Below are 22862 nucleotides of genomic sequence, written 5' to 3'. Positions count from 1 at the left end.
TATTGCAGCTGTAGTTGAAACACACAACACACACAGGTAATACAAAGTCAAGGTAAGGGAAGAAGTACAAATTTACTCTTGCTGAATCTGGAAACACTGAAAAGAATATGTCTTTCACTATAAGAGCTATTTATTAAGTGTGTAAGTGAAATATAAATTATTTCCTGACAGCATGTATCTGGAAGAGGACAAAGCAATCTGTCTGTTTTTATTAAATTTTCCATGAAGATATTAGTCATAATTAATAAAATCATTAGTTTGGTCATTGTCTTAAAATTCCCTAAAATCCTCTGACTTAAAGGAAAGTAAGTAGTTGTCATAATTTATTGTCTGGAAGTTTCACATTCATCACTGCATTTGTCCTTACATTACTTTTGGAGGGAAATATTTTCTCACTTCACAAATGCAGGGGAAGAAAGAGGCTCTCAGTAATATTTCATATAATAAGTACCCAGGCATGTTTGAGCAAAAAGAAATTGCAGGAAACTTTCTGAAAATTTTGGCTTCTAAATTAAGCTTTGAGGCAGTAGGAGAAGCATTAATCAAATGTTTTCAAGAGGAGAAAATAAGATCCGTGTTTTGTTACAAGGCTTTCAGAGACTTTGGCTTTGTCTATACATCTGCAATTAATTAAATGAGCCAGGAATTCTTCTCTGGCTCTGAAGATAACCCAAAAAAGCTCTTGCCTTCCTGAAAAAGCAAGGTGTATACATGCAGCCTTTTGGCCTGTGCTGTCCAGAGGAGTGTGATGAGTATTGCACAGAGTGGTTTTGCTTGGCAGAGACCATGGCAAGACCACACAGCATTCCAGCAGCATGAATTGTCACCTACCAGGTACTGGAATCTATAGCCTATCCCTCCTTAGCTTGTTAGTCTAATCATGCTCTGCATTTTGGAAATAATGACTTGATTTGTGGGCATGTGATGAAGTCTCAAAACTTTAATCAAGTTGGTATATCTAGCAGAGTCACTGCTACAGGAATTTTTCTATTTTCTTCTTTGGAAAAACAAACCAAGACAAACAAAATCCCAAACAAAAAAACAAGTGTGAAAGCAAAGTCTAAAATAACACTAAAACTCTCCATACCCCTTGCCAAAGAGTTTTCTAGAATCTGACAAGGTATATTTTTTGTTTGCTCATTTCTATCACCTTATTCTCCTAGTGTCTGAACTCATTCAGAACAAGCTACATACAGGTTATCGTTCTTATTGCGCTGACTCTGCTTGTATCCTGGTGTCACTCAAATTTTGGAAGAGACCTCTTTCTGAAGTACAATATAGATTAGATAGTGCTGTCTCTTCAATATTTGGTCATCAATTGTGCAATCAATTCAGTCTTTCCAAAACAATAGTATGTTTGTTAAATGCTGACTTCACTAATACTTTCCTCTTTGACAGAATTTGGCAGATTTCTGGCAAGTCTAGTCCATTAGTTATTCATCTCTTAATTTGCTGAAATTAATTGTCAGATACTGGGATTTTTTCCAAGACAAGGTCAATGTAGACCTGAAAATCTTTCTTTAAAGCCTTTTCTTCTTGTGTTGGGAGCTGCTTAATTAAAGCAGTGAATAGTTGCCACTATATTAAATATTTTTGCCTTTGCATTCAGCGCTAAAAAAATTCAGTCAAAATCTTGACGTCTGATGTAGAATATCATGCAAAAGTTTTGAACCAGAGAATTCCACTGAATGTTCATATTTTTTTCCATTATAATGGGGAAAAAAAGAAAAGACTGCTAGTATCTTCTTTATCACTTCTGTTTATCAGTCATTTTCTCTAAAGACTTTTCACATGGCCATAACTCTTGGCATGCTGATTACCAGATGCTGTACCCAACATTGCTGTTGTTACAGAAAAACTCTGCAAAAAATAAAATCTTAGAATGATTCTTTTATTCCATATTTTTCTGTAACTTTTTAAAGTCCTATGTTTCACTCTATAAATGTAAGAATTTAAAATAGTTTTTAAATGTTTCTCCTTTTATTCATCATAGCCAGGTATCATCTTATGTTAAAAACACTCTTGATAGTAAAGGTCTTTCTAAAATTGTCTGAATTTCCTATTTATTTATGAATTTCCTGATTCATATTTCCAGTCATAGAGATACCCATTTCTCAGACCTGAAACCTGTATTTACTAATATACTGTATTTTTTAACATCTGTGCTGTAAATGCACATATTCTGGTCATATGCTTGGATACTTAGAACTATAGATGAAGCTGTGTCTGAGCCATGACTGGTTCTCCTTATGGAGAGTGGACAAGCACTGGCAATTAGACAGTCTGAGTGATGATTCTAGAGGTGCTCAGATGGTGAAGGTCCATTACCAACACCCATTAGATACACAGCTTCCTGACAAGGGCTTTCCTGCAGGTGTGCAGCAATTCTTTAGCTGGGTGGATTTGCCAAGAACCTGCACTAACATCTGGCTGTGGGAACACTTTGGTCACTGACATTCAGTTTAATGCCCAGTGAGTTACAGGCAGCAAATTATTTTTTCTGCGTGTCCTTATAAGTGCACAACTTCTCTGATGGGCTTCAGTTAATTCTTCACAGTTGTGACTTTCTCTTTTCCTCAATATTGCCTGATGAAATCCCTCTTTTGCCGCTAACATGTAAACTGCGTTGCTATTTTTTAAGGTTTCGTGAGACCTCACTTTTCCTGGTGTGAGATCTGGGTCTAAATAAAGCTGTGCTGGCAAACTAGCATCTCTGATGCTATCAGCTATCTTGTCTTTTATTAGTGTCTGCTTTCAACATTCTCTTTTTGCACGGTTCAGCAAGACTGAACTGCAGCAGCTAAATCCTGTTTCCTTTTTTCCCCTCTCTTACTCCTGGAATCCTTCAATAGATTTGGCATTATAAAATCTTTTTTTGCCTAGCATGTTCATATGAAAAGTCCCTTGTATTGTGTTGTATCCTTTTCTTACATTGACTCTCTGGGAAGTGACATATAGGGTCTTCAGCAATGTCACCTGTGTCATGGATCAGAATGTTTGCCTGATATTGCCAATTATGTTACAAGCCCCTGATGCTGCTCACGTCTCTAGACAGAGCAAGGCCCTCACAGTAGCCTTTATGACACAGACATTTGTAATCTTGGCTTCATTACTGCAGGGAGATGGAGTTGGGTTTCTTTCAGAAATTTCCTCTTTTCCTGTTCATTCACCCTTGCTACTGGTGTTGTAAGGTTTCTTTTTCTTTATTCCTCCTTTGGACAGCATGCTTGTTTCCACTCCTTGTGTCACTGTGGGTGGCCACATATAATAAAGATGCCTAATATTTGAGCTTCAGCTGAAAAAATTATCAAATGTGGACATTCTTTCTGCTTACTGTCTTAATCCTTCTTCGGGTTGGAGTCCTCTCCTCTAAAACATTGCATAGACCTCTGCCCAGCCCATTGTTTCATCTGTTGATATAAAGACACAACTCCTTTTTAGTGGTCAAACTGAAATTTTCCAACACCAGAATAACAGTCAAAACAAATCTCTTGAGCAGACAGTATGGGCAACAGCTGTGTATCAGGGTGAGCATTGGACTCAAACCCATCTGTACCTGGCAGGAGGTCAAGCCCAGGCCCAGCTGTGAGGCCCAGATGAGCCTTGCAAACCTCCCTTCACCAGACTTCAACCCCACAGGCAAAGGGGATGAAATATCTGCCTGTGTTATGGCTTCGGAATTTCCTATGGTGAGCAATCCCCTTGCCAGTACAAAAAGGCACACAGAGAGCAAAGATCTGGCCCATTCAATTTCAGACACCATGGAAAGATCACTTCTTTGAAATTTATCACCATGTTTTGGCAGATATAATTCCATTAATTCTAGTGGCTTTGTTAACACATCATAGCACATTTCTCAGATCTCTCACCTCTGGAAAAAGTTATGTATAGGTATGCCTGTCATACAAATTTCAAAACAGGGACTAGAAAATGGGGTTACAGCAAGGTGAAGCAGTCCAATGTCTGGGATATACTAAACAAGTGCAAGGCTCACTTGGTCCTGTTTGGGTTAAGCCACAAGAGTGAGAAGCAGTGCAGCTACTATTTTCAGTTGTGCATTCTTATTAGAAACATATACAATCCTTTTTTATTTGTGTAAGCCTTTCTTTATGAAGACGTCTGTTTCAGTGTCTGAAGAATTCCTTTCCTTAAAACTTACTTTAAAAATTAAATTTAAAAAAAAAAAATTGAAGCAGAAAATGTGTCTAGAAGTGTGTCTATCACATACAAGAAAGACCAGGCAATGATTCTTGTATCAAAATTGAGCGTGGAACCCAATATTTCTGTTAACAGAAAATTTACCCTAAATTAATGTTCTTACCATCAGTTTGTTCTTTTCCTAAAAATAAAACGAAAAAAAAAACAAACAAAAAACCAACCAAACAAAACCTGAACTCAAACCTCCAAATAGCTTTGACTGGCCACAAATATGCAATAAGACTATGAGAGATAAATATCATCAGTCCTCAATTTCAAGAATGCTACTAATATTTTAAACTCACAAAAAGTAAACCAAACCCCAAAATATAAGCACATGCAGTTTTTAATTTTAAAAGAAGAGAATTTATAGAATTTTCAGGAAGCTCCTATAAAACCAAACAGCTATAAAAAGCCAGATTTCTTGGCCTGGGTTCCAGAAGGTACGTTACTAGACTCTGAATCAAGTAATTAAACTCAAATTATCAGATAGCCATGCCAATTCAAAATAACCTGGGAGATCCTTCAGGGACTTCTTACTGTGCCTTTGATGACTCTGGGCATCTTCAGTCAGATAGAATAGCAGAAGGCAAAAGGACAATATCAACAATACATGAAGCTATTTTTATAGTGTCTGAATCGGTCTCTATGGCAACATTTTTTAACCTATTTAGGTTTTAAAAGAAATTTCTGTCTCTCCTTTCCCTTCTTTCATTATTCTTTTGAGTGACAAATATTGATAGAAAGATAAACACAATGTCCATATACAAACACCTGTCGAGTTTGGAAGAATAGGCACTTGTTTGCTTTAAATTTGACCTTTTGCTTAAATAGATATTTCAAAGACATCCCACTGAACTTCTTTCCTGTTCTTTGAACAAAAGTTACTAGGAAAAAAAGACAGATACATTCAACATGCAATCCAATTACTCCAAATATGCATAGGCATACAATTTTTTGAGTTTTTATTTAAAGAGTGTGTGTGTCATCATCACCGTTTTTTAGTTGAGGGAGACAAATACAGGCAGGAAAATAAAATAGTTTTCCAAAGTCATCCAGCCAGCTAGCAGTTTCACTTACTGTAGTAGCAGATTTACACATTCTTGGTACATTAACAAGTGGTTTCTGATATTGCACTTTATACATCAGCTCTCCTTATTTGGCAGGTTTACATATCTGGCTCAGTATATTCTTGCCTCTCTCTTATGCTGTTGTATGAAAAATGCCCACAAACAAGCAGAAAATAGGACTATACCTAAAGAGCTGCCAAAATGACTTCCTTAAAAGGCCAGTAAACTCACAGAGAAAAAGAAATCTTTATGAAAGTAGAGGAAATTTGCTTTTGAAATTCCTATTTAGCTACAATTACAATAAACCAAAGTTTCATGTAAGAATAGTAAGTCTGAAACATAAGTTCTTTATTGGAGGGAAAAAAGCCAAAACTGAAGAGTGATGGCTGTAATGAAGTGGGGATGATAATCCTGAGCAGTATTGGAGTAAAAGCAGCTGGTGCTGGTTTGGGCTACCTGCAGAAGAGTTTTACTGAGGATCTAGACCTTGGTGTAACAGACAGCAGAGGAGTGCTTGTTTTCACTGTGTAGATGAAAGGGATTTTATCCACACTGGAAGAATTCTTATCCCTTATGAAGTGACCTGATTTTTAAAATTATCTAGTATAATTTTGCTACCTGCCAGCTTTAGAATGTAAGAACAGCAGTATCAGCTCAGCTCAGTGATCTGGCTTATTCTCTGTGCTGTCTACACTAACAGACATATGGGAAAGACTACAGAAACAGGGAGTGAATTATCCTATCTCTGATATCACTTCATGATTTTTTTGCAGTCAGCAATTTAAAGATTTTCTGAGCCAGGACTCCATCCAAAGCAATCATCAGTCAGGCTATTCTCTAATCCACTTTAAATTCATTTATCACTTTGGCTACCTTCAAATCCTAAAGCAGCGATTCCACATTTCATTTTTTGTTGTGTATCAATGACATAAAAATAAAATAATAGCTTGAGCATCCTAGTTCTAACACTTAAAATTTAATTTGAATGCAAATTACATTATTTGTATCCTGAGCAGAGTTGTTTGTCTTTACAGTCACTCACAATAACTGGAAGTAAATTTTAAAAAGCACCACAGATGAGACTGATTCATGTGTATCCAACACTCAGACAAAATTGCAGATGATCGGCTGCATCCTGTTGGCTATGTTTCGTGCAAAACCCAGAGTGCTGTGATACAAGCCAAAGTGTCATCATTTCAGCTTCATCAGAATGTGCTTATATTTTTAAGCACCAGCAATTTTCTTACAAATACTATAAACTCTGCAATTTATTTAATTGAAAATTTAATATTGGATAGTTTTTGATTTAGAATAAGAAACTCTTAAGAGGAAGTTTTGAAATGTATTTGTATTACTGAGATCAACTGAGTAATTAAAATGGGTGTTCTCACCAGAAAAGTTTTTTTTTTTTTTTAAATAATGTCAATAATATCAGCCAGTCCTTTTGTACCACATATAGACAGCAAGCTGTCTTACAATTGACCAACTAAATGTAGAACAAAATAGTAAAAAAATAGTTTTAAAAAACGTTAATGGCTAAAATTAGCAAAATTATTTACAGGAGAGAGGAAAAAGAGTGCCAATAAATAGTCACTTCATCTGGATGAAGTTTATTCAACAGTAGTTTAAAGCAATTAGTAGCAAGCCCTTACTATAAAGCCATCACAGCATTGCCACCTTCAAGGGCTGAAAACAATTTATCTTTAGAAACTACATTCCTAACATGGATTGAGAAGGTAATATTAATGAAGGAAAGAATGAGGAAATAGCAGCACACTTAAAGCTGACTAGAATTAAAATCAATGACAAGAGGCAGCTAGACACACATGAGTAATTTATTAAGCAGTGATAGATTTGGGTAAGTAACACTGTAAAATCAGACCTTCTTCAGATATGTGAAGAGAAATTGGCAGTTTTGTAAACTGAGCAATTCTGTTTGCTAATATGTAAAACAGGACTTCAAGAAATGCACTTGCTCTTTCCTACCTGACTTTCACTGATGTATTTATGCTGAAAGCTATATTAAATCCCTTGGGGTAAAGACACTACAAGAATTAAACTTCTGTCAAGGCATTGCACTGAGGGATTATGTTATTGGCAATCATGTTTATCAGGTGTCCTGGAGTGCTGGGCTCAGCACCAAGGCAGAGGGAGAGCACCAGGGCCTCCTCTCACAAGGAGATTGCAGCCTGACTCTGGCACAGAACATATACAGTTCACAGCACTGAGGTGAAAGAAATAAAGGTGTAGGATTGTGTGAGTCCATCCTCTCTGGTAAAATACATGTTCATTCACACAGTGATCTCATACATGTTATTAGAGACCTTCTTATAAAACATTATAAATTGCCTTCTTATAAAACATTAATATCTTCCCTCTGTGTGTGTTGAGGTGGCCATTATTCTGCTGTGAGTGGAGCAGCAGATTAAATAGCCCAAATAGCTATGGGAATCCCAGGTCATCTTCTTTCAAGTGATACAAGAATAAAATATCTTTTAAACACATGTTCATAATGGGGAATTTGTACACTGGCTGATGTCCGCTGCTCAGAAATTTATATTGGATTTAATTTACTTCAAATTGATCACATAGACTTTCTGGTTTCCTCCTGCTTCCTGAAATATGGAGACACTGTAATTCTTTTATTTCAGTAGGCATCTTTAGTGGCAAGCTCTTCAAATTCCTTGGAAAGCATTATCTAAGAGCATAGATAATGCTCTCCTGAAGAAAGCTATCATGTTGCTAGGCACTAGTTCTCTGTAGATCATCTTGCTGAAATCTCTATGCACTCTCTCCACTAAATTTTTCCTTCCTCATTTGGAAACCTCCTTTGTTCCCAGCAAGAAGCTCATGTTCTTAGACTCCCCGGGAGTTAGACAAAAGTGAAACCAGTAGATACAAGGCCTTGCAGAGGGCTTTGGGTCCTCACAAGTCTCCTTGCAGTGACTTCCATAGGGAGAATGTGTTTAGAACATAAAGGAGGAAGAACCTTCTTCCTACTGGTATCTGTGAGGTACCAGTGCTATCCTAAAAGTAATGATGTCCCAGATTCCTCCTCCAGATTGTGCTGACATATTACACCATAAGTATGGACGAACTCAGCTAAACCCTGTCTATGGCTCTATGAGAAGAAGCAGAGGGAAGTAGAATACAGACATGAAAGCCAGAACCAATAAAAATACTGCTTTTTCCCTTATTCAAGAATCCTGGCTTGAAGTAATATGGTAGAGGAGCTGTTATTAGTTACAACTCCTTATGATGCGTATGAGTGTTCTACAAAATCGTTTCATTCTTTGTTCCTTTAAAACAGCTAGGTTGCCATAGTGTTCTTAATCACAACTTTACAAATTTTTAAATCATGCTAAAGGAAAGTTTTCACACTGCTTTGTCATAAATATTGAACCTTTTATCCTACTGGTTTAACATAGCAGATAAGATAATTGAATGAATGTGATACCACACAGATTTTCCTCCTTTCTGGAAGACAATGCAAAGGTATTAACAGCATAAATGGTTTCACCTTTTATAAGAAAAAAAATTCTTGGCATTTTTCTTTCTTGTGCAAGCAATTAATAGAAACTGATGTCAAAATATTAGCTGACTTTTTAACCGATTGTTCTCCTTTCCATTCTCAATCAAAGTTCTATATACATGTGTGATCACAGTCTCTTCTCTCTGGTTATGGATACTATTGCTCTTCTCTTTCAATTTCCGTGAATTATCTCATTTTTCATGATCTTGATAGCAAGAAACTGCCTCCTTTGAGGTCCTCAGTGTGCATAGCTCTACAGTCTTCCATCTACGTGAAAAATCACAGATATTTCATTAATATCATTAGAAACACATAAGTACTCATTTTTTCTCTCTTCTGTATTTAGAGAGACTCTAAATTTATAACCTATTTTTAGCTATATTTTGTATTAAATAAAGCCCTCTCCTAGGAATTTCTGTCTTCCAGATACAATTTAATCCTGAGGATGAGGCAGCTTCATTGCCATTATGTGTATCTCTGCATGAACAAAAAAATGGATGGCCTCTGAAACAACCCATGGCTAATGCATTAAAGGCATTAGAAATTAATATAATTACCATAAGAGGAATTAATGTGATTTGTGGTGCTATTGTATAAGCTTGCATTGACACTGCCAGTTGCCCAAAGTAGAGATTCTTTTTCTCCTCACTCTGCATTCACTCTCACAAACACAGGTCGACAAGATCTGATACAGAGCTGTAAAGCAGTCACCTCTGTCTTCTGTCTGCTGAAAATATTGGTTTGCAATGCATTGTCCATCCAAAGGCCACTTTACCTCCACTCTACTCACACTTTCTTGTGTCATAGTGTGGTCTGATTTTAAGGGTACAGGGAATAAATATGTATTTCTGAAAAAAAGAAAGGGGGGTTTCAACTAAAAGAAAAGTTGTTGAACTACATATATACATATATGTATCCCATAAACAACTTTCATAATAATTTGCATTTTATTTTTATAAATGCCTGTTTGTATGTGTATGTCTACACATTCTATGAACACATTCAAAAGCATCTGTTCCCCTTTGTTCATAAGCATGTATGGGGACACATGAACACACAGACTGCGTTTGGGTTCATTTTTAGTTTTCTGTCCTAGGTTTGGCTGAGATGGAGCTAATTTTCCTCACAGAATCCTCTTAGGTATTGTGGCTTGGATTTAAGAATAAAGTGTTGCTAACACACTGATGTTTTAGCCATTGCTGAGCAGTGATTACACAGCATCAAGACCTTCACTGTTTCTCAGCTCCCCTGGCAGTGAGTTGGCTGAGGTGGACAAGAAGTTGGGAGGTAACAGAGTCACGACAGCTTACCCCAAGTGGCCAAGGGTTATCCCAGACTCTATGACAATATGCTCAGCAATACACCCAGCCTTGGTCTTTTAAAGGTGCATGTTGCTTGGAGACTGGCTGGGCAACAGTCTGCTGGTGGGAGGTGGTGAGTGACTGCTTTTGCATCACTTGGTGCAGGCTTTTTTTCCTTTCACTTATTAAACCACTTCAATCTCGACCCACAGGTTTTTCTCACTTTTGCTGTTCTGATTCTCTTCCCCATGTTGCTGGGGGAGTGATCAAGTGACTGGGTGGGTGCTTAGCTGCTGGCCCAGGTCAGCCCACCACATTTGCTCAAGCCCACTTCATGTTTTACTGGGTAAGAGAACAAAGTCAAAATGTTCTCTGTAGGTGGGCATGACCCCAAGCATTGGCAAGTCATCTATATTTTGGAATAATTAGCATGCCTCCTGGCATGATTTTGTCCCACACTAGCTAGCATTTTCCCAGTCAAATCCCCAAGCTCAGGACAGTTGGAACTGGCAAGGGACCAGTTTGGATGTGGCCACCTGATTTTGGAGTAGAAAGAAATTTACTAACATAGACGTTTTCTATACCATTCCAGCTGGCTGCAGGATGAGTGAATGCTGCTCTTACCTATTTTGTTAGCAAGTAAAAATAGATGCAACCATAGCATACCTTTAAAAAACCTGCTTTATTTTTGAAAAATAACCAGAACTTATGTGGTATGAGAAGACTTTGGATTGCCATAATAATGTAGATACTATCTCCCTTTCCTGTATTCTTTCTATTTTGGCCTTAAACTACTTCTTTCAAAAAGACCATTTTTTACTGTCTCCATACTGCTAATCCTAAAAGACCTTGTCCTTGGAGGAAAACTGAGCATGCTTGAAAGGGAAGATGCTCTTAGGGGCAAAATCATAATTTTCATGTTATTATTCTCACATAAATACTTTGAAGATATTATTAAAAAACAAACAAACAAAGGAACAAACAAAAAACCTAGAAAAAATAATGAAAGCAATCAATCGTGTAAAGGGATGAAACTCTTACAGATATGCAGAGAAGGAATCTTTGCTGAAAGCAGTACCCCAGAGAAGAAGATGGACTGTTTTTGTATGGCAGGATTATAATCATCACAGTCAGACTAACTGAAAGACAACTGCAGGCTTTGTTGTTGAAGTTCTCATTCTAGGCATCGTTTTGACTGCTTAGGAAACACTCTAAAATTACAGTAATTTTATTGTTAGCAAATAACATCAAAATCTAAAATAGAGAAAACAGATTATCTAATTTAAGAGTAGAGATACTCAAGTGATAACCACATTTTCTTAGAAGAAAAGAATTTTTTACAAGACTGTGTTGCACTGGGTGGCAATACAAGGCAGTATTTTCTGTCTAATGGCAGCTTTTCCTGGTAATTTGTTTCACCAGGATGTCAGTTTGCACTGCCTGCATTTAGATCCTCATGTAGGAATCTGAAGTCTCACATATCAGTATCCATTATATTACCCTCTTATGGTAGGAAGCTCCTTCAATTCCTTGCTTTTGTCTGTGCCTGGACATCTCCTCCTCTTTTACTCAGAACTTCGTTGGGAGATCCCTCTCAACTGTGTTCTGAACCACTCTTCTCTTTGCTGGCATTGCTGACTCATGTGTAACCCTTGTGCTTAGCTCAGCCACCTCTTCATTACCAATCCTGGCTCAGTGCCCCTAGCTACTCACACAGCCCCCATCCTGAACTTTTAAATAAATGAAAGTTAGAAAGACTCAGAACCTTTGGAACATGGGTTGTTCATCATGCTAATTGATTACTAGCTCTTGTATTCTTCATTCTTCTCCAAACAGGTGTGGCCATATAGCTAATGCAAACAAGTATTTCTTACTACTTAGTATTACTTGCAACAGCCCAAAGAGAGATTTTTAAGAGCTGAGTATCTTTATCTAGTAAGCTGAAATGATTATACAGCACATCGTATGTTACAACCTAACAGCTTTTTCTTCACTGTTAGTGTAGTTGTCTCATTATTAGATCTCTTCAAATCTGCCAAAAGCATTTGTCTTCATTTAAGAGAGCATGCTACACATTCCATATTTTAAAATTAAAGCAATATGGAATTTTCAGAGCCTAAAAACAGTTCCTGAGAAACAACTGTGCTGAAAACCAAAGTGTAATAACATCAGTGAAGCCTTTTTATTTCTGATCCATAATCTTTACATTAATTTGTATAGTTCCCAAGTAAGTAGAAGTCTTTCTGACAGCCCAGTAGAAGAATTCTGACAGCCAGCAGGCATTCTCTTTTCTCCTCTGAGTCACATCCAGTTGCAGAGACTTTTCAGGCCAAACTGTGCATGCAGTGATATGAATCCAGTCCCTTCTGTTCAAACTGCACCTTCATTTCTGCTTCTATACTGCGGTTACCCACAATGATGTACAAGAACATAACTAATTTTCAATTGTTTTCAGAGACCAGGTTGATTTTCCTTGCCATCAAATCTAAAAGCAAATCTATATTTTATCCACAAATCTTTATTTTATCCTTCTTTAAATAATAAATCTTTCAGATTTGGTAATGCAAAACCTCACAAAGCTATTTTTATACAGCAATTTTTCAAGATAGGATCAATTTCAATTAAATTTTTAAATTCTTATTCCTCAATAGCTCAGTAATTAAGTTGTTTTAAGAAAGCTTACCAGTGATTTCCACTTTTTATACCTAAACTGATCATGGTCACTTTGTGTTCAAAAGAGTTTTTTTTTAAAAACCAAAACCAAAAAGCAAACAAACAAACAAACAAACAAACAAACAAAAAACCACCACCAAGGAAAATAAGACAATTAGAAAAGAAGTTTCTTCTCTGGCACAGGGAAACATCACTATTAAAGCACTGTGATAGCAATTTGAGACTAATTAGCTAGGAAGGAATTGAAAAATAATTATATAAATTTATTTTATGCTTTAGAGTTTTAAAGGGTTTCTTATTTTCTCTTCTATCTGCCTGTAAACCTCTCATTCTGAGCTTCATAAACTTCAAAACACACTTATTTGAGGTCACAGTTAAAATATTAAGTTATTTTGTCCTTAAAGAGCTGACGTTTACCTTGTTTAAAGTGTTTAACATGAAAGCCAACCCAATATATTCATGATGTGAAGTAGGCCATATTCACTTACCAGAAGAAATGCTCATCCAATACTTTGTAAACATTTAAAGCACTTAAGACACAAGATCACAAACCTCTGCTCATGCACGCTTCATCCCTTATTCTATAGGTGTAACACCCAGTATAAAGCCCACTTAAATTGATGGGAGTCTTTCCACTGACTTCTGAATTAATCCTGCTAACAAGTAGAGGGTCCTATTCCTTCATTTTCTGCCTGCCCAGGAAAATGCACACCTTCACAGCACAAAGGCAGAAGGGGAACAGATTCTGTTGCCAGGTTTTGTAATCGAAGAAATGAAATTGCCGCTTAGTAACCTGTTCTGTGATGCTGCTTGTGCAGAACTCATTTGCTTAAATATAGCCTGGCAATAACAATCCAAACCAGGCAGAGGACTGAAATGAGTACGAGTGTAAGGAAATTGTATGAGAATTGTCTTCCCCCTGGCTTTCAATTTACTGTAGGCATGTCACCAAGAAAGCAATTCTGAGTTAAAGAATACAAACCTGAGCTTTGTACTGACAATCTCCCGAGAATGCTGCAAACAACATGGAATGAATTTTACTGTTCTCATACATTAGTCATAGCTCAGCATAATATGAATTATCCAGCTAGACTACTTGTCCCTATCCTGCCTAGACACCAAAATGAGCTACAAATATTTCTATAGCCCCAAGGCAAATTAGCACAACACAGCTTCCATCCCTTACACCCAAGCCCTCCAGGGCAGGAGGATGTTGAGTGCAAGCCAACCATCAGGAAGGGTTCCTGGCCCAGGCTGTCTTTCAGTCCCTGCGTGGGCTTGGGCTGGGAGAACAATTTTTGGCCTAGGTCAAAACTGTGCCAATGAATTCACTAATAATTTATGCATGTGCCAGTGCAGTAAGGATAGTGCCGTAAGGATACCTTTGCAGTTGCTAGTGTAGTCATTCTGCCACACGACAGTGAGATTTTCACATGCAGCTAGAAACTTTAATGAATTCTTTTTCACCCCAAAAGACAGGAGACTATCCCTTCACATCTAGTCGATAGAAATATTTTGTACTATGTGTATTATAAGATCTGGAGGAGAATAGTGGTTAGGAGAGGAATTATTTTGAATAAAACCCAGTAGTTCTCCATAGACGTAACTGATACTGCAGTACAACTATACTGCACAAGATTTAAATGCAGAGGTTGTTGATTTGAGTGATAAAGGTGACAGCTATCAAGGGAGAACCTTGAAGAAAAGTAACTGCAAAGGGCAGAAGTTAAAAAGAAGGCTCCATATACTTCTAGTGGACCACATATAAACAACACTTCTATGGCTGAGCTCTGCACCTGGGAAAAATGGGAGACATTCTGACTACAGTAATTTCACGAATACAAGCCGCACCAATTTGACCAAAATTTTGGTGGAAACCCGGAAGTGCGGCCAATATTCCGGGGCGGCTAATACATTAACAAAATTCTAAAAGCTGCCAACACGGAAGTGAGAGCCCGCGGCAGCCCCAAGCCAAGCTGGAGCCCGGCCGGCCCCGGTAGAGGTGGGAAAGCCTGGCAGAGGCGGGGCCAGCAGTGTGGGGGGCGGGCGGCAGAGCCTGAGCCAGCAGGGCGGGGCAGGGGGGCGGCAGAGCCCGGGCCAGCAGGGCGCGGGAGCCGGGGAGAACTGGGGCTAGCAGTGCAGGGGAGCATGGCAGAAGCAGGAAGGCCGGCGGGTGGGGCTGCCTGGCAGCGGGGGAAGCCCAGCAGAATAGGGGCCAGCAGCGTAGGGGAGCCCGGCGGTGCGTGGGCATGCAGTGCCGGCCAGGGCGAGGAAACGCGGCGGCGGTGCAGATGGGAGGGGGCGGCCGGCGAGCCTGGCAGCGGCGGCAGTGCCTGGCCCGCCGGCAGGGCGAGTACGTAAACAATGCAGCGGCGACGCGGCCGGCATGCCTGCCAGCGGCGGCAGTGGCTGGCCCGCCAGCAGGGCGAGTACGTAAACAACGCAGCGGCGACGCGGCCGGCATGCCTGCCAGCGGCGGCAGTGCCTGGCCCGCCGGCAGGGCGACTACGTAAACGCAGCGGCGGGGCGGTGCTGACGGGAGAGGGGGGCCAGTGAGCCCGGCGGCGGCTGCAGCACCACCCGGCCGGCCCCGTCGGCAACCATGAGCGGGCCGAGCCTGCCTGGCCCCGCCCCGAGCCAGTAAAGCCCGCTATGCCGCGATCCTGTTACTAATTGGCCAGTTTGTGAAAGCTGCGCACGGATTCTCGCGACGAACGAAAGTGCGGCTAATATTCGGGGTGCGTCTTATCTATTGACAAAGACAGCAACATTGTTGAGGGACCGGGGGTGCGGCTTATAATCCGTGCGGCTTGTATTCGTGAAACTACTGTAGTCTTCATAAGTGTGAAATACCTTCAAGGTAAATCTTGGTAAAAGAGAAGCAGGAACTGAATTTGTCAGTAAAATCTGAAGGAACTTCAGGAGAAAATATTAAGAAGGATATTAAAAGTGTATGTGGAAATGCAGAGAAAAATTACACTTTAAAGTGTAAGTTTACTTCCAGATACGCTTGTACTGTTGCATTAGGATCACTGTGGTTATACTGTCAGATAAAAGGACAGATTCCAGAAGAGAAGAAACATCTTAAATCAAAGTAGCTGAACAAATTATATTGCATCCTGAGACTGGGCACATTAAATGGTCCCAAAACTTAGCAACTATTGTGATAATTTGTATATGATGCCAAAAAGAAAAGAAAAATAAAATTTGATACTGAAAAACATTTGCTGTGAAATTGCTGTGCTGTTGATAAAGATGGGAGTGTAACTGTAAACTAAATCAAAGGAACTGCAGAAAGAGCTGGGTCATTTACAGCCAGTTATATGCTATTTATCAGAACCTTGAAAGGCATCTTGCTTGTTGTGGTAAGCAAAATGAATGAGTAGAAGACAAAAAAATTGAATGTCCTTAGTTATGTCTCATTGCCTTTGTAAGGCAGATCACCTCACTATTCAAAGACTGCTGCTGCAACAACAGGTTGCTTTAAAAATTCAAGTAAAGGCTCACATTCATTTTGTTTTGTGCTGCATATAGAATCCTTCAGTATAATAATTAACTGTGCATATCTCATCGCACAAATGCAAGTCAAGTAATAATTATTCTGGGCTATCATGTCAGATATCAGAACAAAATATGGTCTTGAGTCTTCAACTGCTAAGGACACTGGAAAGGACTTTTAGAAGATCTCAAAGTTTTTCATTGTGTTAATTAAAATAAACAGTTTCATAGCTGTTGGTTGAAAACACAAATGACATTATTTTAGAAGAATTATTTCTATTATATTGCTATTTTCAATATCTGATTTCCTGAGTTCTTTGCTTGAACGAGTGGTGTTAGCAGCACTGGAGTATGTCAAAGAAAGGAACATGGGATTTTTTAAATGGTATCTTCAAGGCTTTATGGTGTCAGCAACATTAATGATCCTGGAAGAGACACCTGAAAAACTTCAGCTATGATTTCTCAGACGTTTAAGATCCTAAGAGTTTGAAATATGATTGCAACTGAAGAGACAGCCTCCCTTGCCAGATTTTTTCTCATTGCAAATATGTCTCTCATCCAGAAAACCACTCCTGAAAAGAAACTTCTTACTTCTTTGTCCCACAGTCTCTGAATATGCCTGTCTTTTATGCCACTTTACTCTATAAATCAGTATTTCATCTAACATTCAATATACTCTATCCTTGTATTTTGACGGTTTGCTACTCCTGAGGCAAAGATACTATATTGCCCAAATCAGTTTAAAATTAGGTGATAATAAAAAATAAAATTCAGTATAATAACCAGTATCTTCTTTAATGAATTTGCATTTTTGATTTTAAAAAGAGAAAGATACCCTGTTTGAGAGCCGATGGCTTCAGAATCACTAAAAGAAAATAAAATATGCAAATTTTGTCACAGAATTAATTTTCTGCGTTTTACTGTGTCCTTTGCATTATCTTTGTTTTGTTTGTTCTTTGTTTCATTTATTCATTATTCTTGGGTCTTTAGGTGCTCTTTGTGAACTCAGTGCATGATCAGAACATCATAAGAATAGCACCCATTTAATTTATCTCCGTAAGCTTATCTCCACAGAGATAAGTCAAAGGCAAGATTCCAATCTCTAAGAAATTTTATTATTTAAATGGTTTTCTACTACCTCTTGTTTCTGCTTCATTAAATCATCTGAGTGCATTTTAGCCCTGTTCATTTTGATATCACCAATACAGATTTCATTTTTCATTTTCAGCTTCAAATAGCTTTGATTGTTATACTGTTTATCAGAATCCAGAGGCAGTCAACAATTCTGTTGAAGGAAAAAAGAACAGGTTCCAGGGCAAGAACACAATTCAGGTGTTCTTACTTAACCCTCTTTGCATTGTGTGGAAGATCTATATCAGAGGACCTTGCTATTAAAAACATATTTTTCCATTTAAAAAATACCATTGTTCCGTAAAAAAAAAAAAAAAGGCACAACAGCCAAATGCTCAAAGAATATTGATAAATTCTTATTTTGAGGCTACATTTATGACCTACTTTTGCAGGCCCTACTTTTTTATTGTCTCCACTACAATAAAAATTGACGTATTCTCTATTTCAATCATTATTACTATATAAAAAAAATTCACCACTGGAACATGTAGCTTTGAATTTCCATTGTTTTTTAGATTTTTCAGCTGTACTTCAGTACACTCATTGGAAGTAGGTGTCTACCAGTATGAGACAATGAAATAATTTGATGCCTGATACATTTCTTGCTTTTGATAGTATATTGTTTATTAAAAAGTGATGAATGATCTTAGATATTCCAGGTAGCTTAACACCTGAGACTCTGTTGAAGTTCATGAAACTATGTATTCTGAGGACAGAAAAACTCCTTTCCTTCACTTAAAAGTAAATTTGGGGAGCCAAGAACAAGAATAATGGGAAGAAGATGGGGTTAGAGTAAAAGTTTACTGAATTTCAGAGGGGGGAAGAAATAGTGAATAAATTAGGCTGTTAAAATTAATTTTGTTACAGGTTGACAGGTCCTCAGCACAGGTAATTAATTCAGTGAGTTTTAATAAACTAGAATTAGAATCAAATGAGAAACATCTCCTCCTAAAGCAATGGGGAAGGTGTGTATCACTATCTCTTGGTGCAGGCAGGCTGACACACTGCAGCTTTCTGTGGGTGATGGCTGTTTAAGTGATTCTGCTGCACGTGCAGGAAGGTGAGGGGAGATGGTGGTCCCTGGCCAAGGAAGAAGAGAGGAAGGAGTGGTTGGCGGTAGTCCATAACCTGGTGAGAAAGAAAAAATGCTAATATATACTTTCTAAAATTAGACATATTCAGTTGGCTCATTTAATAACAACCTTTGGTGAAAAAGAATTTTTGTTTCTATATGGAAATTAACTTCCCAGATACCGTGCTTTTTCAGACAGAACAGCATTGTTCCCTTATTTATTTATCAAAGGGAAAGCATAGGGAAGAACATAAAAGCCAAATTTCCAGTGGGGTATTGGAGAACTGTGCTGAGCCCATGGCTATGCCTAGGAGGGGGCAGTTTTGTTTGCCAGGACTGTTCCTCTTGCCAGGAGGCAGGCTGAGTTCACTGCAAGCCCTGCCTGCACATGAACCTGTCATCAAAATCCCACAGCGGTTGTTTGGTGATGTTTTGAGGCTGATTTGCATCTTTCTGATGGCATGTGATGCAAATACACTGTTATATCAGTGATACTTGGTTTTCCACTGTTGTTCGTTAAAGACCCCTGTCTGCAGCTCAGAGGAGTTAGATGTAATCAGCAGTCACATCTTCCAGCTAGAGCACAGATCATTTCTCATAAAACTTGCTTCTGTCTTCTCATTTTCTGCTCAACATGATCATTAACATTTTTATCACAGTTCTTTCTTTCACAGTAGCCACGTCCACATTTGCCTCACATTATCATCTTCTCTTTTTTTCTATATAGAGGATAAATTATGTGTTAAATCCTACTGTGTGCACTCAAGTCAAACATAATAGTTAGCAGTGTTTTCACCAAAAAGATCAGGATTTGTTTGTATTTGCATTATTTAAAAGGGAAATAGTATATTCACATTTTTGAGGCTGTGTTTTAACCTATGCTCTTCCTCCACAAAAGATTCTGTACTGGTCCTCAAAAGTAATTTTGTTGTCAAATTCTTGCTGTGACAGAACTCTCAGCTAGTTAAAGAAAAGACATTTATGAATTTTCTATTTTATTTATTGTGTGTTTCACTACAGAACTTACATTTCAAATGAGTGGGGTTTTGGGTGTGTTTTTCTTTTTTTTTCCTATACAGGAAATACTGCTATTAGTCAGGCTTTAACTGGATAGATTTTATGAATCCATTTACCTTAGGGACATCTAACCATAAGAATTACTGACACAGCCTAGGATGGAATACCTAATGTTTTTTCATGATCTCTTTTTTCTTTTCCCAGTTCATGTTACTTGTTTCTGGTTTTTTGGTTTGTTGTTTGTTTTGTTTTGTTTTGTTTTTTAATTAACAACAGTTCTCTTGCATGTAATTATACAGAACCCCTTTCCTCTAAATTTAAATAGACAATTTGACTCAGGGTTTGAAAACAAGGTGTTTGTCACATCTGTAAATTCAAAGCAGGAAAGCATTATATTTTGGGTCTTCCAGTGTATACATTTTTGAAAGTTTAAAGATTGATGTCAGCTAATGCTAATGTCAGCTGATATCAACTATCAGCTATTTATTTAAAATAACTATTGGAGTTGCTAACCAGCACAACTGATTTCAAATAAGAATCTGGAAAATTAACACCACGGAAAATTCAACCCAAAATATACTGGCAAGTAATTAAGAATGTAAAATGAACTAAAAAGCATGGGTGGTGTAATACATGGGTGTCATATATGTCATATTCTTCCTATCAGCCTTGAATCAGCAATATATGCAAGTACCTAGATATAGGTAGAAATGTGCATTTTCTCTCCCTAAATAATTCACTCAGCTGGGATTTTAGTTAAAACTATTAGCTAGCCTTAACACAAGGCTAAGGGTAAAGTAGCTGTTAGATGTGTATGATGCATAAAGAAATAATAATAAAATAATATCTACATATTTAATTTTTTCATGAATTTACCTCACTGATGTCAGGGGTGCAAACTGTTTTTTCTTTTAATCTTAACGTAATTTTGACACTTTAAATTGTGCTAAGGATAAATTGTGCTAATGATATTCTCAACATTACTGGTGTTGTCTTGGTTCTGGGGTATCATGCAGACTGCATTTTATGGCCTGCTACTGGCATTTTAAGCCACACAGTGGAGTGCAGATTATCATTTATGCCAAGAAGCTCATTTACGTAAGCTACCATGTCAAGTTTAATTAAGGGCTACAGTGACAAAGGAAAGCCAATTGCATGTGCTCAAAATACTTTTCAGTATTGCAGACACATGACCGATATCCATAAAAACAATATCCAGGGTAATTGTTAAGCTTATGATACTTAAGCCTGCCTAAAAATATCTAAGGCAGCATATTCCAAGAGGTTACAATTCTATAACATTTAATTAAAAAATAAAAAATAAAATTTTAATTTTATAATCAAGTTATTTCTTCATGGAGAGAAATAAAATATAGCTGGCAATTAGGAGCGTTTATATCCACACATTTCCTCTGTTCAGCTCAGTGTGATTTTATAATCAGTAATTTTGTAAATGGCTTACCAAAATGGCTTTATGATGGTCCCTGGTCAAAGTAAACGTGTAGAGAAAAATCTACTGGCATGGTTTATTTTGTGTTTTTGTGTCTGCTCAGAACATTGAGTGTTTGGGAAAACAAGTCAAAACCTCTTCTGCCTAATCCCCATCAACATTTCCCTTTCTCTTGCTCTTTGTGGCCACCACATCATAAAGGGAGAAAAGGGAGAGTTGATGCGAAGGATAAAGGTCAAGATGATAGAATATGACAACTCTTTGAATTGAAAACAGAAATGAGTGTCCGTAAGTATTCAGCATGAGCTTCTCTTTGCTCCCTGCAGGGCATCTGCACCACAACCACCGCATTTTTACACTTCTTCTTCTTAGCTTCATTCTGTTGGGTTTTGACAGAAGCGTGGCAGTCATATATGGCTGTTACTGGAAAAATTAGGACACGGCTCATAAGGAAGCGTTTCCTGTGCCTTGGATGGGGTAAGTCAGTAAAATTAATTTCCTAAGAATCACTGGAATTAATCATTTAATGCAGTGGCAATGTCAAGAATGTCATCATCTTCTTCAGTAAAACTGAAAGCTAGTAGGCAGTATGTTACTAAAAGGAAAACTAGGTTAGAAGCCCTTCCACGGTATCTCAAGCTCAAGGTATGCTGGTGTATATTGTAGAATTCTTTTCTAAGTATGTTTTAACAAAATTTTACAAGATTTTCAGCAAAGTAGTGTAATATCAAGAAATCAAAATAAAACAAGAAAGAAACATTCTCTGAATATTCATGAAACCTCTTTCTAGTTAAGACCTGTCAAATGTACCAGTAATTTAGCTACATCAAAGCAGTACACCGTGGGCAGAAAACAGTGTCCTCCTCCCTGCCAGTGCTTCAGAAAAACAGATCCTACAATAGCAACGTGCTTCATTAAATTATTCATTCCGTGTAAAATTGTCCATTTTGCATTAGCTTACCCTGTCATTTTTGTCCAGGCAGAACAGCAATATTTTACTCAACATCTGCTGATTATTACTGTTTTGGTTTTTTTCAGGTCTGCCAGCATTAGTGGTTGCAATATCAATAGGCTTTACCAAGACAAAAGGATATGGAACAGCTCACTAGTAAGTCAATCTGAAATGATAAACTATGTTTTTAATTACCAAGATTGTCAAGCTCACCAGGAGCTGCATAGCACACTCTAAAGGTTCTACAGGTATGCATTCACATCTGAAATTGCCCTGACAGTCACTGAGGGATCCACAAAAGAACAAAGAGAAGACAGCATGTCTTGGACAACAGTCCAGCCATCTTGGAATGAGCTCAACAAGATTTTGTTAGGGATTTTGAAATAGCAAGCTTTTAAGAAACACTGAGCAATAGGTCCACTTAGACACCTAACATTTATGTAGATTTACAAAAGAGAATGTTAAATGTTATGGGTAGCCTCTGCCAACATTTAAACATGCCCAAAACTGTACTGGCAAGAGTCTCTTTGGCACCCAGATTTCTGCACACTGTACAGGTACCTCGACTTTAATGGCCCTGAGGAGCTTGGAGCCAAAGCCCTTCAAACATCTAAAAACAACTCTCCCATCCATCCCCTCTCTCCTGGACACCCTGATCCAGCCCATTTCCTGGACTGTGCTGTATTTGAGAGACAGAAAGGAGGAAATTTGTGCGCTTCATTTACATTCAACTAAACAGTTCCTTTTTAGTTGGCTGACTGGTTCCAGTGCGTATTTAGCACCTCAGAAAATTAACTCCTCAGAGAGGCTGCCCTTCGATCTTCTGATGAAGAAGGAGCCGAGCCTTCTTCCTACCAGTGGAGTGCTCCAACCATCATCAACCAGCAAGTGTGCTTCCTTTGGTTGGCCCGTTTGGAGTTCTCCTCACATTGCCTAAGAAATAGAGTATGCATCTGGACAGAAAGAGGA

At 38.1% G+C, this 22862-nt stretch overlaps 1 protein-coding gene across 10 annotated transcripts in view; it reads left to right on the top strand.

The window, feature by feature from the left end:
* The window catches only part of ADGRB3 (adhesion G protein-coupled receptor B3), a 513515-nt gene that overhangs the window by 390955 nt on the left and 99698 nt on the right, over window positions 1-22862 (top strand). For all 10 annotated transcript variants that reach the window (XR_004417317.2, XR_004417316.2, XM_033054203.2 and 7 more), the window contains 2 exons: window positions 21268-21418; window positions 21980-22049. Coding sequence is in view for 8 of the 10 variants with exons in the window: in XM_033054203.2 (XP_032910094.1) it covers window positions 21268-21418; window positions 21980-22049 (221 nt within the window). In the remaining 2 variants the exon portion in view is untranslated. The remainder of the gene's footprint in view (window positions 1-21267; window positions 21419-21979; window positions 22050-22862) is intronic.

Source organism: Catharus ustulatus, chromosome 3 (assembly GCF_009819885.2).
Source record: "Catharus ustulatus isolate bCatUst1 chromosome 3, bCatUst1.pri.v2, whole genome shotgun sequence".
In the NCBI taxonomy this organism is placed as follows: domain Eukaryota; kingdom Metazoa; phylum Chordata; class Aves; order Passeriformes; family Turdidae; genus Catharus; species Catharus ustulatus.
Note: the sequence above shows the minus strand (reverse complement) of the source record. Positions and strands in the feature narration are given on the sequence as shown.